Source organism: Garra rufa, chromosome 7, assembly GCF_049309525.1.
Source record: "Garra rufa chromosome 7, GarRuf1.0, whole genome shotgun sequence".
In the NCBI taxonomy this organism is placed as follows: Eukaryota; Metazoa; Chordata; class Actinopteri; order Cypriniformes; family Cyprinidae; genus Garra; species Garra rufa.
The window spans coordinates 25,137,300-25,155,309 of NC_133367.1; the positions used below are offsets into that span (position 1 = coordinate 25,137,300).

General features: G+C 36.7%; 1 protein-coding gene across 1 annotated transcript; it reads left to right on the forward strand.

Moving 5' to 3' along the window:
• Positions 1–925: 925 nt before the first annotated feature.
• On the forward strand, positions 926–15,658 carry dph5 (diphthamide biosynthesis 5). The gene is made up of 7 exons (XM_073844222.1): positions 926–1,270; positions 3,457–3,581; positions 4,531–4,639; positions 8,898–9,018; positions 11,833–11,872; positions 14,647–14,750; positions 14,905–15,658. The coding sequence occupies exons 1-7, from the start codon at positions 1,136–1,138 to the stop codon at positions 15,135–15,137; spliced, it is 867 nt and encodes a 288-aa protein (XP_073700323.1). The 5' UTR covers positions 926–1,135; the 3' UTR covers positions 15,138–15,658.
• The last annotated feature ends 2,352 nt before the right edge of the window (positions 15,659–18,010 follow it).

Below are 18,010 nucleotides of genomic sequence, written 5' to 3' on the forward strand. Positions count from 1 at the left end.
AAATGCCCAAACTTCATTCTAAACCAAGTTTGTGAGCTGTGTGGCAAGTATAAGTCACGCAAAGTTAACCAAAAATGCATCTAAAAACAATATAGGGTAGGGTTGCCACCCGTCCCTTAAAATACGGAATCGTCCCGTATTTGAGAATGAAATTGCGCGTCCCGTTTTGAATCAATACGGGACGGGTTTTGTCCCGTATTTTTTATAATTCTTTTTAAAGCAGCGTCTCATGCAAATAATCACTGCGGTAAAGCCAGCCGAGGTTCAGAAAAACACGGTCAAGCCAGCCGCGATTGATTTTAAGTGTGCGCGCATATTACAGTGATTACGGTAGTTTCAGAAACAACACAGAGAGAACGCGCTTGCAGAGCGCTTTTCATTTAGACGCCCAGGACTGAGAGATAATACTACAAAATGCTCGTGAATTTTTACTTACTTATTTATTTGCATTTCTGCTTTAATATCCGTTTTATTTATTGGTGTACTTGACGGTTCTTTTCTGAGAAATGGGACATTATTAGACTTTAGAGTCTAATAAGTAGAAAAAAACAAAACAATGATCAGTTCTTATTCAGGACGTCCCATATTATATGCAGAACTCACATGAAACCTTTTTACTGCAGCATTTTTGAGATATGGGACATGATTACATTTTAACAGGGTATATAGACCCCATTTTTAAAAAGTAGAAAAAAACAATGATCAGTTCTTATTCGGGACGTCCCATATAAATATACAATTATTACCCGGGCACACCATCCTAGACACAATGAATGTTGTTATTAATGAACGTTTTATCAAGAAGCCTTTTCTAGCGGTGTAATTCAATTCCACTTGCAATCACCGCCGCTTATTTTGTTTCTATGGTTACAGTACGCGACACTGTTGTGAACTACTCTACGCTTTACGGCAGCCGGTTGTCAGTTCCTGCATGCGGCACCCATGTGAGTGCAGAATAACAGAGACCGCTGAAGAGCTGAAAGTATTCTGCAAGCTTTTCTGTGTCTGATAAACAATCACATACAGTATTAGTATATCGTCAGGCACGTTAAAGCGTTTATAAATCTATTATTGTTGTGATTTAGCCTTTTGACGACGCGTAGCTGTGCATTCTGGTGGCGTCTGTGGGTTAGAGATGTTGTATTTCGTCGGTCTTGGTCTGGGCGATGCTAAAGACATCACTGTAAAAGGTTTAGAGATCGTCCGGCAGTGTAGTCGTGTTTATTTGGAGGCTTACACGTCCATACTGACCGTCGGGAAAGAAGCTTTGGTATGTGGATGATAAAATATATTGTATTGTAATATCTGAATCCTGACAGCTGACAGCTCGTTGTACATCACAATCAAAGCCAGATGATTGAATTCTGAAATATTGAAATGGAGAGATACTCACATATTCTGCAATAAGACAAAATAATGCTGCCTGAAATGATACGATTATTTTTTTTAAAACATGTAGTTTAAAACGCACACACGTTTGGAAATGTAATATTTGTGTTCATAACTGTCAGACATTTAAAAAAAAGTTTATCCCATATTTTACATAAATGATTCTAAGAAAAATTAGGCTACTAATAAACGTTTTAAACATTTCATAGTAAAAATAAGTTTTAGAAATGTTTGAACATTAAAAAAAATCATGAACGTTATGAATATTATTATTAATTTGCAAAGCTAAAAAGGTCAAAATATATGATATTTCTAAGAACTTTACTTCTCTTGACATGCCATCATGAAGCTCTAGAGATGTCCTCTCTGTGATATAATTTGCTGTTTAATAGTTTTCTTGTAACCTGACAACAAAATCTTACTGCACCACACTGATTATTTTGCAGATGTTTTCAACTAATTATAATTTTGTAATAATAGTAATAAAAAATATCATGGAAGCCTGTTTCCCCCACTGAATAAAATATTTAAAAAAAGGTAATTGTGACTTTTTATCTCAGAATTGTGAGATATTAACTCGCAATTCTAACTTTTTCTCTGAATTGCATGATATAAAAAAGTCAGAATTGCAAGTTTTTATCTTAAGACAGAATTGTGATTTATATCTCGCAATTCTGAAGAAAGTCAAAATTGTGAGTTTATATCTCGCAGTTCTGACTTTTCTCAGAGTTGTAAGATATAAACCTGCAATTCTGAGAAATAAACTTGCAACTCTATCAGTCTTTCTTTCCTCTCAAAATTGGACTTTATAACTCGCAATTGCGAGTTTATGTCTCACGATTCAGAAAAAAACTCGGAATTGCGAGATAAAAACGTGCAATTCTGACTTTTTTCTTTATATCATGCAATTCAGAGAAAAAAAGTCAGAATTGTGAGTTTATATCTTGCAGTTCTGACTTTGTAAGTTGCAATTGTGAGTTTATATCACACAATTCTAAAAAAAAGTTGAATTGTGAGTTTATATCTTGCAATTCTGACTTTACATCATGCAAATCAGAGAAAAAAAAAAGTCAGAATTGCGAGTTTATATCATGCAGTTCTGAAAAAAAGTCAAAATTGTGAGTTTAGATCTCGCAATTCTGACTTTATAAGATGCAATTGTAAGTTTATATCATGCAATTCTCTGAATTGTGAGTTTATATCTTGCAGTTCTGACTTTGTAAGTTGCAATTATGAGTTTATATCACACAATTGTGACCCTGGACCACAAAACCAGTCATAAGGTTAAATTTGACAAAACTGAGATTTATACATCATATGAATGCTCAATAAATAAGCTTTCTATTGATGTATGGTTTGTTAGGATAGGACAATATTTGACTGAGATACATCTATTTGAAATCAGGAATCTGAGGATGCAAAAAAATCAAAAAGACTGAGAAAATCACCTTTAAAGTTGTCCAAATTAGGTTCTTAACAATGCATATTACAAATCAAAAATTACATTTTGATATGTTTACAGTAGGAATTTTACAAAAAATCTTCATGGAACATGAACTTTACTTAATTTCTTAATGATTTTTGGCATAAAAGAAAAATCTAAAATTTTGACCCATGCAATGTATTTTTGGCTATTGCTACAAATATATCCCAGCGACTTAAGACTGGTTTTGTGGTCCAGGGTCACAATTCTAAGAAAAAAAGTTGAATTGTGAGTTTATATCTTGCAGTTCTGACTTTATAAGATGCAATTGTAAGTTTATATCACGCAATTCAGAGAAAAAAGTCACTTTATTCTGACAATTCTTTCAGTTCTAACTTTATAAGTCGCAATTGCGAGTTTATATCATGCAATTCTCAAAAAAGAGTTTGTCATGCAATTCTGAGAAAAGTCAAAATTGTGAGTTTGTATCTCACAGTTCTGACTTTATAAGTCGCAATTCTGACTATATCATGCAATTCTGGGAAAAAAAAGGCAAAATTGTGAGTTTATATCATGCAATTCTGAAAAAGAAGTCAGAATTTAAAGTTTATATCTGAGAAAAAAACAAATGTGTTTTCTCTCAGGAGGAGTATTATGGGCGTGAGTTGCTGCTGGCTGACAGAGACATGGTGGAACAACAGGCGGATGAGATCTTGAAGGGAGCGGATGTCAGTGATGTGGCGTTTCTTGTGGTTGGTGATCCTTTTGGGTAAGACTAACTAAGTACTTCAAGATCTACAGTAGCAAGTCTCAGTCATATCTAATCCATATGTGACAACAACTGCAAACTCTTCCAACTTTAATTCATGAGGTTTCTATGCATATTTGTCATATGATGCTCCTCATGTTGCCATCACATACGCCACAATCCCACAAGTGCAATGACTCATCAGGAACTCTAAATCCAGACATTACACAAACTTTCATTGGAAAGCTTTATCACTGGTCTCTCTGACTCATATTTCATTGTTTAAAAAATAAATAAAATAAAAAAAAACTGGAGGAAATGTTCAAACTTATTTAACTAATAAACTCCATTCTGTTTGTGATAATGCCCTCAAGTACAATTAAGTGCACTTGAAAGCATGCACTCCTCCAAATAAATTTCCCTTTCAACCGTAAGTGTGATGAAACAACAAAAAAACCCACTTTCTAAGCCTAACAGAAGATAAATAATGGAAATGTATCCTGTTATTCAGGACATTTGTGCCTGAAGAACCACAGAGTGGTTGAGCACCAAAGCTCTGGGGTACAACGTTATCGTTACTTACGAGAAGTGGGATGTAGACGTCTGAGGTGTGGGTACTTTGGAAATTCTCCAGAAGAGATGAGCTAATTACGCCGCGCTTTCTCGTCTCGGTCGCTTCAAGTCTCGCTTGAGCTTTGCGTCGTGTTTGGCTCCAGCGTTTTTCCAGCCAAACCCACATAGCGGAGGGGGCCGGGGGTCTGACTCCTCATTTTCCTGCACTTAAGAATGTGTGGGTTTAATAAAGTTTGATGATATATTCAAGATCGTACAGATAAGCGCTTTTGGCGCACTTTGGATTACTTCCACGTTGTAAACCGTAGATGTTGATAAGTAGCCATTTTTCTGTGGTTGTCGTTTGTTTTGGAGTCGTGTACGCAAAAAAAAAAAACCATGAATTTCTTCTCTCCAGAGCTACGACCCACAGCGACCTGGTTCTGCGAGCATTGAATGCTGGGATTCAATATCGTGTTATTCACAACGCCTCCATCATGAACGCCGTGGGCTGCTGTGGATTGCAGGTAAGGCTCAAGTTGCAGTCATATTTACTGTTGTTCAGCGATTTTTTGCAAGCGAAATCCAGTTATTTCAATAGGAATCAATGTGATTGGGAATTTGTGAGGGTGAAGTTTTCAGCAATTTGACCACACTTTAAAATGAAAATTATCCCATGATTTACTCATCCTCAAGCCATTCTAGGTGTATATGACTTTCTTGTTTCAGATTAATATAATCGTAGTTACATTAAAAAATGTTCTGGCTCGTCCAAAGTTTTTAATGGCAGTGAATGGCTGTTGAGATTTTTAAGACCAAAAAAGTGCATATATCCATCATAAAAAGTACTCCACACGACTTTGAGGTTCATAAAGGCCACGAACATACGACACATCGATTTGCTTCGGAAGGCCTTTATTAACTTCCTGGAGTACTTTTGGATGGATAGATGCACTTTTTTGGCCTTCAAAATCTCAACTCCCATTCACTGCCATTATAAAGCTTAGAATAGCCAGGAAATTTTTATAATATAACTACGATTGTATTCGTCTGAAAGAAGACGAAGAAGAAGTCATATACGCTCACAATTGTTTGAGGGTGAATAAATCATGGGATAATTTTCATTTTTTTGGGTGAATTATCCCTCAAACTCGCTGCTTCCCCATAGTGTCATTGTCAACATGCACTTTCTAAAGAATGTACTTTGCTATCGTGCATCATTCGTGCACAGTCTCTCATAAAAATGATCCAACGGTATTACGGTGTTGAGATTTTGAAGCCCAAAAAAGTGCATATATCCATCATAAAAAGTACTCCACACGACTTTGAGGTTAATAAAGTCCGCGAACATGCATACAGCAGTTCACGAAAAATAGAGATTAAGGCTTAAGTTTTAAATTTGAATATTTTTCTTACACAAACACATCAATTCACTTCAGAAGGCCTTTATTAACATCCTGGAGCTGTGGAGTACTTTTTATTATGGATAGATGCACTTTTTTGGCCTTCAAAATCTCAACACCCATTCACTGCCATTATAAAGCTTAGAAGAAGCAGGAAATATTTATAGTATAACTCTGATTGTATTCGTCTGAAAGAAGAAAGTCATATACTCTCAAAATGGTTTAAGGGGGAGTAAATCATGGGATAATTTTCAATTTTTTGGAGAACTATCCCTCAAACTCACTGCTTCCCCATGGTTTCATTGTCAACGTACTTTCCAGAGAATGTACTTTGCTATCGTGCGTCATTCGAGCGCAGTCTCTCATGAAAATGATCAAACGGTATTACGGCCTTTGTGCCAAAGGCGTCCCAGCGGAGTCTATCAACGAAGCCTAGTGGCCATCAATAACAGCCCCCTGTATTGACCTGTCAGGGCAGCTTTGTGCACCAAGAGGCCCCAGATGCCGCCCTAAGCTCTCGATAGGCATCTTCAGATGATCTGAGATCAGTGCTGCTGTTTCTAAAGGATATTATTTAGGTAGGAAAGCCAGGTAGTAAATCATCTACCCCAGCTGCTGCTTTCAGCCACAGAGGGATCTGGTAGGATAACACACGCTTTGCAGTTACTGTTGGGGTGTAGATCATGATGCACTAATTGGAAGCAATCAACAACCAGGGATGCCACAAAAAAGCATGACTCGAGACTTTCTACACCCGAAGTGTGTCTTATATTTTGTTACCCATAACATCTGGTTGAACAACATCCAACCCCGTAAGACCTTCGTTTATCTCTTTAGAACACAAGTTAAGATATTTTTGATGAAATCTGAGAGCTTTCTGACCCTGCATAGACAGTAATGCAGCTGACACGTTCAAGGCCCAGAAATAGTCCATGTGACATTAGTGATTAAACCAAATTAATCACAGAATTTTCATTTATGGGTGAGCTGTGCTTTAAAAAGTTGCAATGAAACTAAAGTAGTGAGAGATCTTTTCTTCCATAATGAAAAAAAATGTAGCATGGGAACTTGGTTAAAATTCATGCTAAGAAAATAGGTGAATTTAGAAATAGATACAGTGAATTTTCATTTCATGCCCACTTTAAATGGATATTCACCCAGAAGTGAACCTTCTGCCCTTGTGTCTTTCCAAACCTGACTGACTTCCATTCTTCCGCTGAACACAAAAGCAGATATTTTGACAAATGCCTCAGCCGTTTTTGTTCATACAATGAAAGTCAGTGGGGTCCAAAACAACAACATTGAACCCCATTGACTTTGATTGTGTGGACAAAAACATTTTTCATGTGCCATAGACATTTTTCAAAATATCAGCACGCTAAAACCTGCCGAGGCCACACATGATGTGGGAAAAAAAATAGATATGTTCAAAGGTCTTCCCACAATGAATTGATTTGTGGCAATGTTTTAGATATATATCATTTGCTGGGTTGTGGGTACGATATCTTTAAAATTTCCTGATAATTTACTCACCCCCATGTCATCCAAGATGTTCATGTCTTTCTTTCCTCAGTCAAAAACAAATGTTTTTCTCCATGTACTGAACTTCAACTAATCAGCGGGTTGAAGGTCCAAATTGTAGTTTCAATGGAGTTTCAAATGGCTCTACACCAGGGGTGCCCAGTCCTGTTCCTGGAGATCTACCTACCTGCAGACTTTAGTTCCAGCCCTGCTCCAACACAGCTGACTGAAATTATCAACAACTACCTAAGAGATTAATTAGCTGGTTCAGGTGTGTTTAATCAGGGTTAGAGCTGAACTTTGCAGGATAGTAGATCTCCAGGAACAGGATTGGGCACCGCTGCTCTACACGATCCCAGCCGAGGAATAAGTGTCAAACTTGGTCCTAGAGGGCTGTTGTCCTGCAGAGTTTTGCTCCAACCAGCTCCAAAACACCTGCCCGGAAGCTTCTAGTGAGACCTTGATTAGCTGGTTCAAATGTGAGTTTAGCTCCAACCCCAATTAAACACACCTGAACCAGCTAATGAAGGTCTTTAGGCTCATTAGAAGTATCCAGGCAGGTGTTTGGGAGCTGGTTGGAGCCAAATTCTGCAAGACGTTGGCCCTCTAGAACCGAGTTTGGACACCCCTGTCGTAGGTAGTGTTAAAGTCATCCTACATCTACTAAGTCCAGAGATGTGCAATCCTGCTCCTGGAGGGCCACTGTCCTGCTCAGTTGTCCCATCCAACACACCTGCCTAGAAGCTTCTAGTTAGTCTGAAGACCTGGATTAGATGGTTCAGGTGTGTTTAATTGGGGTTGGAGGGCCACTGGATGTCCAAACTTGGTCCTAGAGGGCCACTGTCCTGTAGAGTTTAGTTCCTGCCCCAATTAAACACACCTGAACCAGCTAGTGAAAGTCTTCAAGCTCATTAGAAGTCTCCAGGCTGGTGTTTTGGAGCTGGTTGGAGATAGATTCTGCAAAATGTTGGCACTCTAGAACCCGAATTAGGACACCCCTGACATAGGTTGTGTTGAAGTCATCCCACATCTACCAAGTCCAGGAGTGTCCAATCCTGCTCCTGAAGGGCCAACGTCCTGCATAATTTAGCTCCAAAACACCTGCCTGTGAAGCTTCTACTGAGTCTGAAGACCTTGATTAGCTGGTTCAGGTGTGTTTATTTTGGGTTGGAGGGCCACTGGGTGTCCAAACTTGCTCCTAGAAGACCACTGTCTTGCAGAGTTTAGCTCCAACCTCAATTAAACCAATTACTTGAAGCAGCTAATCAAGGTCTTCAGGCTCATTAGAAGCTTTCAGGCAGGTGTATTAGAGCTACTTGGAGCTAAACTCAGCAAGACAGTGGCCCTCCACAAGCAGGATTGGACATATGTAGTGTTGAAGTCATCCCATATCCACCAAATCCAGTGGTGTCCAATCCTGCTCCTGGAGGGCTGATGCTCTGCAGAATTTAGCTCCAACTAGCTCCAAAACACCTGTTTGGGAGCTTCTACTGAGTCTGAAGACCTTGATTAGCTGGTTCAGGTGTGTTTAATTGGGGTTTGAGCTAAACTCTATAGGACAGTGGTCCTCCAGGACTGAGTTTGGACTCCCCTAACCTATGTGTTTGTTCATATCGCACTAATATGCGCTTCAGAGGGTCTATAGGAGTAACCGGTAACAAGTTTGCCTGCTGTAATGTCACTTTGTTGTGTCAGCTGTGGAGCACTCTAGTGTTTAGAATGATGTCATGCTTACTGAATAACAGGAAGCACCTTGTCGGTGGCTAAACAGAGCTGCCTACTCGTAACCACACTGACCAACACAAAATGAGATCTAGTTTGAGTAAATTAAGAATGAATGAGATTGTGTTTTTCTTTTTAGCTGTACAACTTTGGGGAGACGGTGTCCATTGTGTTTTGGACGGACACATGGAGACCTGAGAGCTTCTACGATAAGATCAAGAAGAACAGGGATATGGGCTTGCACACGCTGTGCCTGCTGGGTAAGCACTTCCTTTGAGGCTTTGTGAATGAGATGCTCTAATTAGAAAGTTATATGATGACGGTTTGTCTCTCGGCTCACGTCCCAAGTATGTATGTTTGATGCATCTTTAACAGTCACTGTAGCAATGAATGTGTCAAAACCAGATGCGACGCCCCCATATTTTGACGTCCCGTCAAATAGGCATTTCCCCTCGGGGCGCACATTAGACTTGGGCCCATCACAAACGCTCTGGTACCCCCAAGGCAGATGGCCGCAAATAATTTACGTTTATATCTGTGTGCCGTGGAGATTTCCAGCCAACTCTTAATAAACCCTCCGTTTTCCAAAGCACCATTGGGATTTCCCATTGGAAGGCATCTTTGGTAATGAATGTTGGTGGAAATCGTAGTCTGCTGGTTGGGGGTCCTTTCCCATTGGCTGGCAGGACAGAGGGGGAGGGGCGGGAGTCCCCAGGTGCTTCCCAGCTGAGGAGACGAGGACAAAAATGAGCAAGAGAGGGATCAGGGTTATTAACCTCATTATTCAAAAGCAAACAGAGGAAGGCGGGGATCGGACACCTCCCCATCCACCCTTGGCCGCAAGAGCGCTTATCTAACACAATAACCTGCAGACACAACAAAAGCATGCACACACACAGAGACAAAACACAGGGACTTTACACTGCATCCATTCATCATAATGTTGCTAACAAGACGGGGGCTATTAATCAAGCTGGCAAATATTGCTCGATTTATTTGCTGGTGTTTCTAAATTAAATAGAAAAATAAAATTAGATTTGTAATTGCGCAAAAAAAAATCTGACACAATGTCAGTCAATGTCAATGGGAAACTCTTTTCATTTCAATTTTTGATATTACACTGCTACTCCAGCCGCTTTATTTTTTCTGTCCAGCTAAACAATACTATCAATATTATTAATACATTTTGAATTTATATTAATTTTCAGCTTTCTTTTTTTGTCATTTACACATATAATTAATTAATTAAATATTTTATTTAATTATTTTATGTCAGTTTTCTGTTTGTTTTTTCCTCAAATATAATTAATGAATTATAAATGTTATTTCACTTCTGTTTTTTTTTTTACAAATATTAATTTTGAATTTTGTCAATTTACACTTTTCTGGTGTCTTTGTTTCTTTCTTTCTTTTTTATTATTATAATTTTTTTTTTACAAATATCATTGATTAATTATAAACGTTATATTTTAAATTTTTTTCCCTATTTTTTTCTTCCGAAATATCATTATTTATTATTAATATTATTATTCTACAATATTTTTAGTGAATTATGAATGTTTATGTCCATTTTCTTTTTTTTTTTTTACAAATATTAATAATTTTGAGTTTTATGTCAATTTTCTGGTTTCTTTTTCTAACAAATATCATTACTTAATTATGTATTGTCTGCCAGTTTTTGACTTTCTATTTTTTATTTTATCAAATTTTTTCAGAAATATCCTTATTTAGTTTTTTTGTAATTTTTCGTCATTTTACAAAGTTTTCTGGTTTCATTAATTAATTATGAATGTGTATGAATATTCTTTTTTTTTCAACAAATATTAATTTAGAATTTTATGTCAATTTTCTGGTTTCTTTTTTTATTTTTATTTTTTTACAAATATCATTAATTAATACATATGTTGTTTCAGAAATATTAGTTAGTTTTTTGCATTTTACAAATATCATTAATTATTTTATGGTTTATATTTCTGGTTAATTTTTTAAAAATTATAAATATAATTTTGAATTTTATGTCAATTTTTTATGTCAATATAATTAATTAATTATGACTTTTATGTCAGTTTTTACTTTCTATTTTTTTTTTTTTTTTTCAGAAATATCATTATTTAGGTTTTTGGTCATTTTACAAATATTAATTAATTAATTATTTTTTTAGTCAGTTTTCTTTTTTTTTTCTACAAATATCAATAATAAAATATATATGTTATGTCCATTTCCTTTTTTCTTTCTTTTTTTTAACAAATATCATACATTTTCAATTTTATGCCAATTTTCTGGTTTCTTTATTTTATTTTAATGATTGATTGATTCATTGATTTTTACAAATGTCATTAATTAATCATGAATTTAAAGTCAGTTTTTTTTTTCCTTTTTTTCTACAAATATCAATAATGAATTATGAATGTTGTATCAAGATTCTTTTTTCTTTCTTTTTTTAACAAATAATTTTTTATGTCTATTTTTTCAGTAATATATATATATATATATTATTATTATTATTATTATTATTTTTTTTTTCATTTTACAAATATCATTAATTCATTAATTTATGTCCATTAAGTTATTCTGGTTTATTTTACTTTTTTTTTTACACATATCATAAATTATAAGTTTGGTGTAGTAATTTTTTGTGTTTTGTGTTAGATTTACATACTTCTTTCCTATTCTAAAATGCATGCAGGGTCAGTTTTAATGTCATATTTCCATTTATAAAGAAAGCAGGAAACAAAGAAAGCGTCTCATTTTACTGCAGTCCAAGTTTAGCCTTGAACTTTCATCCGATTGGCCCGTTATTTACGAACATTTTGAGGTTAACGTTGACACTTTCAGTGCAGACATGGTGTGAGAACATGACTGGTCATGATTTGTACATGTGTCTTTGTTCTCAATATGGGGCCCTCTCAGGTCTGAAAATGTACTCGCGCTCCAGACTGCGTGGGGTTAACAGCCCCAGATGGAGGGGCGACCGACTATTTATGACGTGACAGTAACATCCAGAGAGGCCTAGTTTATAAAACCCAAGCTTATTGTTTCGTACAACACTTACAACTCCCTTTTTTTTTTTACAGATATCAAAGTCAAAGAGCAGTCCATGGAGAATTTAATGAGGTAAGACTCTCACTTTCTGATTTTCTGTGAGGTTCAGGCTGATTTATATCTAGTCTGCTGTGCTTTTCTGGGAGGGTCGATTTGTGGTTTCCAGCAGACATTGAGTTAACATTCATGCAAGTTGCTGGGGGGGCAGACTGGTTGAGTTGGAAAAAAAATAACAAAAGTAAAAACCGTGGCAGCTTGTTTGACTTGGACGCATGATATGTTATCATGGACCTTCTCTGGGCCGCCTCCAGAACTGCCACGGTATAATTTTCCCATCTGAAGCCTTCAGAAATATGTTTATCGGCAACTTCGTCGTCTGCTTTCAAACTTGAACTCCAAGTCCTTCCTAAAAAACCTTCACTGGTGTTGAATTATTTCTCGTCGTAGAAGACGGTTGTTAACTCCTTGCTGTCTCCGTGGTGTCCTGTAATTATCTCCCCCCTCGGTCGCGCACTTGGTGTAATATTATATCCAGTCCGCATAAACCCCAAATGGGTTTTAGTGTTCCACTATGTACGCTATAAGGAGACGAGCATTAGGCCTGGTGCATGCTCCCTGTTCAAGGCTGGAAAGTGTGCTAATGTCTCCCAGATTTATTGGCACTGTTGTACCATTACTCGGAAATGGAATAACCATATGCTGCATGATTTTGGTCGCAGTCAGATGCTTGTCCAGTGAGGTTGGTACCCTTCACTGCAGGGAGGGGGAAATGGCCCCAAAAAGAAATTCAAAGCATGTCTCCAACTTCCTTAAGTTGACTGATTTCATCAAGGACGCACTGATGGTCCATTAATGGCTAATGCACCTTAAGTAAAGCATGCAGACTATTTAACTTTAAAGCTCAGATGTAAATTGCATTAATGGCCACCTACACACTTAGTGTTCAGGGACCACCTGCACCAAGGTTTAATATGTACATAAATGATGTCTCTTACTGAAATATGTAGTAGAAAACCCATGGAAGATTTACGTTATTTAACAAAATCCACATCATTTTATACATATTTTGGACTATGGGGGCAACATTACTTTTGGTGCACAGTGCATTCTGCATCGATGATGTCAAATGGTTGCACTCGGTTGGTATTTTTACCTCAGAATACACAACTCGGAAAATAAAATACTGATACGATGCAACATTTTGTGGCTTTTGGTTGTAAATTTTAAGTCGAAGGGCAATGAGAGAAGTGATGTAAGTCATCACTGCTTTCTTAGCGATAAGAAGATGTCTGTGGACGCATAAAACTTCTTAAAGACCAGTGTCTTTGTTCTCTCCACTTTAGCACTTACTATATGCATTTGAGGCTTTTAGTAGACCACAGCTACTGAAAGAGTGGCAGGTGGCAATGGATATCAAGTGCAGAATTAAACCAAATGCAGTACCATCAATTTGAAATCCACACTGAGAAACTTTTTCAGTGGCTGCGGCATCATAACAAGCGTTGGCAAATCTGTAGTAGAAAACCCATGAAAGATTTTGGTACTTAGCTGGTTTTATACATATTTTGGACTATGGGGGCGCCATTACTTTAGGTAGGCAGTGCACTCTGCGTTGATGATGTCAAATGGTTGCACTCTGTGAGATACTGGCGCTACCTGTTGGTATTTTTACCCCAACACGACTTAGAATACACAACTCGGAAAATAAAATACTGATACAGTGCCACATCGTGTGGCTTTTGGTTGTAATTTTCAGTCGAAGGACTTCAGAGAAGCGATTCTTCACTGCTTTCTTAGTGATAGGAAGAGCAAAAAAGAATGGAAAGATGTCTGTGCTGCCCTCCAAAGGCAAAGTCCAGTAACTACTCCAACACTGAAACTGAGAAAAATGCCTTTAAAGTTTTTACGCCAGCTAGTCAAGCATGTTGACGCTCTTGTTTCTCTGAAACACTCTCGTTTCTCTGGGACAAAATTAAACCAGGAGACTTTGCCACAGGACAAAACAGTTGTCACAAAGTCCATTTTAAGCCCTGACTCAATTTTGACCAAATGTGTAGTTACTGTGCTTTGCCTTTGGAGGGCAGTGTGGATGAATAAAACTTCCTAATGACCCGCATCTTTGTTCTCTCCACTTAAGCCTTGATGGCTTTGAGGCTTTTAGTAGACCACAGCTAATGAAAGAACCTATAGGTGGCGATGGATATAAGCGTAGGCCTAAACCAAGTAGCCTACAATCGTTTTTTCCTCACAAGGAGCCTTCAGATAATGAGTAAAATCTGTGCTTAGAAACTCCTTCAGCAGCCGTGGCGTCATGACAAGCATCGGCATGTTTACATCCTGTCAGGATGGCATCTAGCATTTCTTGTCTCTGCCATTTGTAAGCTCTTTCAGTAGCTGTGGTTGACTAAAATCCTTAAAGCCATCTGGGCTAAAGTGGCAAGAACAAAGACGCTGGTCTTAAGGAAGTTTTATTCGTCCACAGGCATCTTCCCATTCTTGTCTTCTCTTTTTATCGCTAGGAAAGCAGTGCATTGCTTCTCTTGTTGCCCTTCGACTGAAAATTATAACCAAAAGCCGCACAATGTGGCATCGTATCAGTATTTTATTTTCCAAATTATGCATTCAGAGTTTTGTTGCGGTAAAAACAGCAACAGGTAGTGCCAGTGGCTCACTGAGTGCAACCATTTCACATCATAATGGTCCAAAGTGTGCATAAAATAACGTATATGTTTCATGGGTTTTCTTCTACATATTTCAGTAAGAGACATCATTTACATTATATTAAGCCATACAAGTCTTAATACCCAGAGTGCCTTTTAAAGTTTACCAGTCCCCTCTCTCTCCAGGGGTCGAAAGATTTACGAGCCTCCCAGGTACATGACAGTTGCTCAGGCAGCTGAGCAATTCTTGGAGATACTAAAAAAACGTCGGGATAGGGGCGAGGAACTGGGTAAGTAACTTTCTGAAAACCTTTGTGAACCCTGTGGTAGAACCATCTGGACGTCTGGCCGACTTGAGACACTGGCAAGCATTGACGGAAAATTGGATTAGTTTGATTGAGCGTTGGTTTCATGGTTTATTCCGTTTTCTTTCCTTCAACGCAGCAATGACTGAAGACACAGTGTGCGTCGGTCTGGCTCGGGTCGGAGCCGAGGACCAGGCCATCCGTTCGGGGACGCTCCAAGAGTTGGCGTCCTGTGACCTGGGAGGACCACTTCACTCAATGATCATCAGCGGACACCTTCATCCTCTAGAGGTGGACATGTTGAAACTCTTCAGCGGTCCTGAGGGATTGAAGACGTTGAAGATGACTGATAGTTCCACATATGTTTCTTGATATCCAAGAAGCTTGTGCGCCTCAAGAAAAAAAGCTCCAGGGGTTTCTTAAAAAGAAAAAAACGGACGGTCCACGTGAGAGCCTGGAGCTGCCAGAGGGTCAGGAGAGCACTCAAATGACATAGTTGTTTTTCCAGATCAAATTTGACCACTTTAACCTTTAAGCACAGGTCAGGCCAGGGTTGCGTTTCATTATAAGATTTAGATTGGGAGCGGGATGATTATTTTGACATGTGACAGTCATGTTCTTGCTGTCAAAAAAGTAAATGATGGAATTATAACAGGGGAAATGGAAAAGGTTATTGTGGACCAACTGCATCTGGGTTGCATTAGTGCCTCTGAAATTGAGCTTTCTTCGAAATTGGCATAATGTTTCCGAACCGAGAGCCTTTCTTAATGGAACTTTCTCAGTGAGAATGTAAATAAGATAAAAGCGAATACTGAGATTCCTTTGAGCCTGTCATAATGGATGAAGATTGATTTTCATACAATAAAGACACTCATTTTGTCACCACTGATTATATCAATGCCTTACATGTGGTTGGACTGTTTTTTGTCTTCATCTGTGGTTTTGTTTGTGATCTCTCATTTCATTTCTGTCAGCATGAATTGCATAGGAAGTGAGCGGAGCTATTGTCAGCAAGTAGTTCAGCTTTATTTATGCAAAGTCAAATTTGAGTTTGCATGTTGCGTTTAGAGATTATTGGGTTTGCCGATCTGCTTTTTTACTGCCATCAAAGTAGCCCAAGATTCACCAACTTTCATTAAACATTTACTAGTTCAAGTGACGGTTATGTTTCTTTGGGCACACCTTTGACAAATTGTAAGATGCGACGCAAAGCTGTAAAACCCTCTTAGCTGTTATAAAATAACTGTAAACCATGGCTTCACGGGGCTTATTGCTTTTATAAAATGGTTATTCCATCTAAGTAGTAAGGTTTCACAAAATTAAACGGAGCAAATAAAGTGTATTGATATAAAAAAAACATTATTCTTCCGCCAAACAATGTAGTTCCTTAAAAACGGTTGTTGTTACAACAAAGTGGTTGCCGAGCAACACACAAATGTAAACAAAGGTGTGTGTTTGTAGAGTAATTAACACCAGCTTCGAACGTGGCTCAACCAATCAGAATCAAGGACTGGAACTATCCGTTTTAAAATATACATTTTTAACATCCGAATATTCTTTAGATAATTGCATGTCTGCTTGTTGTATAAGTGTGAGCCTATTTTGTCTTGTTTTTTTGCAGAGCACTTATATTTTCCTTTTTGCATTTTTCTAAGAACTAACTTAATGGGTTGAAAATAAAACGCTCAAGAATATCCGGCGTTTCTCAAAGGAGCACGATTTATTCTTACAAAGGAGAAGTGAAATTTCAGTGTGAAAAGTGTCTGTACCCATTCTGCAAAAGCGGAATAGTGCATTAATCCTATTGGTTGAAGTCGCCCAACATTAAAGTAATAGAAAATTGTGTATATATATATATAAAAATGATATCTAACATGTTGGTTCAATTTTAATGCCACACATCTTTTCTCTCAACTGTGTCGTAATAACAAGATATATAATTTTAACATAATTTCTCTTAAAAATGACATTATGTTTATTGGTTAGCATTATATTTTAGATGGATTAATCAAAATAAACATGCCGCTACAATAACAATAATAATAAAGTACATTTAAAACAGATGCCGTTTTAACAAGAAAAATAGGTCAATTTAACGACATATCTCATTATTTAAAAAGATGTTTTGACCAGAAAGATGTTGTTTTAACGACAACATCTTATGACTAGAAAACGTAATTTTAACAAATCTCATTGCGAGAAAAGATGTAGTTTTAACGACATATCTTATGAGAAAAGATGGCATTTTAATGAGAACAGTGTTTTAATGACATCTTGTTATTACGAGAAAAGATGTAATGTTACTGGCATAACATCTCATTTCTAGAAAAGATGTTGGTAGCACTTTAGAATAGGTAACACTTTTATTAAAAGATGTAATTTTAACAACATATTACGAGAAAAGATGTTGGTTTAATGACAAATCTTATTACAATAAAATGTTTTAATTAGAAATGTTGTTAAACATCTTTTTCCTGTTAAAACATCTTTTTAAGAGAAAAGTGAGATTGGTTAAACGATGTCGCTTTAAAAAAATATGTAATTTTAACAACAAAACATCTCATTATGAGATGTAATTTCTCTCATCTCATTACGAGAAAAGATGTTGTTTTAATGAGAAAAATGTTTTAAAAAGAAAAAGATGTTTAACAACATATTACAATTTATTTATTGTTAATGTCATTTTATTGGTGCTGTCATTGTCTCTTATCATGAGAAAAGATGTTTTAACAAGAAAAAGATGTTTTAACATCTCATAACATTAATCTTGTTATTACAAGAAAATGTTTTAACAAGAAAAAGATGTTTAACGACATATTTTATTACGAGAAATGATGCCGTTTTTACAAGAAAAAGATGTAATTTTAAAGAAATCTCTTCTCATTAGATGTCGTTTTAATCTTGTTATTACGAGAAAATAGTTTTAACGAGAAAAATCTGTTTTAACATCTTATTATGAGAAAAAAAATCATTAATGATATAACGTCTCATTACAAGATATTATTTTAACATCTCATGAGAAAAGATGTTTTAATGACAACATTACGAGAAAAAATGTTTTAATAAGAAAACAATGTTGCTTTAAACGACATAACATTATTGCGAAAAAAGATCATTTTAACGAGAAAAAGATGTAATTTTAACGACATCTCATTACAAGAAAATATGTCAGTTTAACGACATCTTGTTACAAGAAAATAATTTTAACGAGAAAAATCTTTTTTGTTACGAGGAAAAAAAAACAG

Bases quoted from the DNA above. Each gene is read 5' to 3' on its own strand.
- dph5 (XM_073844222.1), top strand. From the start codon at position 1,136: ATGTTGTATTTCGTCGGTCTTGGTCTGGGCGATGCTAAAGACATCACT. The intron at 1,271-3,456 runs GTATGTGGATGA...GTTTTCTCTCAG, and splicing joins CCGTCGGGAAAGAAGCTTTG to GAGGAGTATTATGGGCGTGA. The intron at 11,873-14,646 runs GTAAGACTCTCA...CTCTCTCTCCAG, and splicing joins TCCATGGAGAATTTAATGAG to GGGTCGAAAGATTTACGAGC.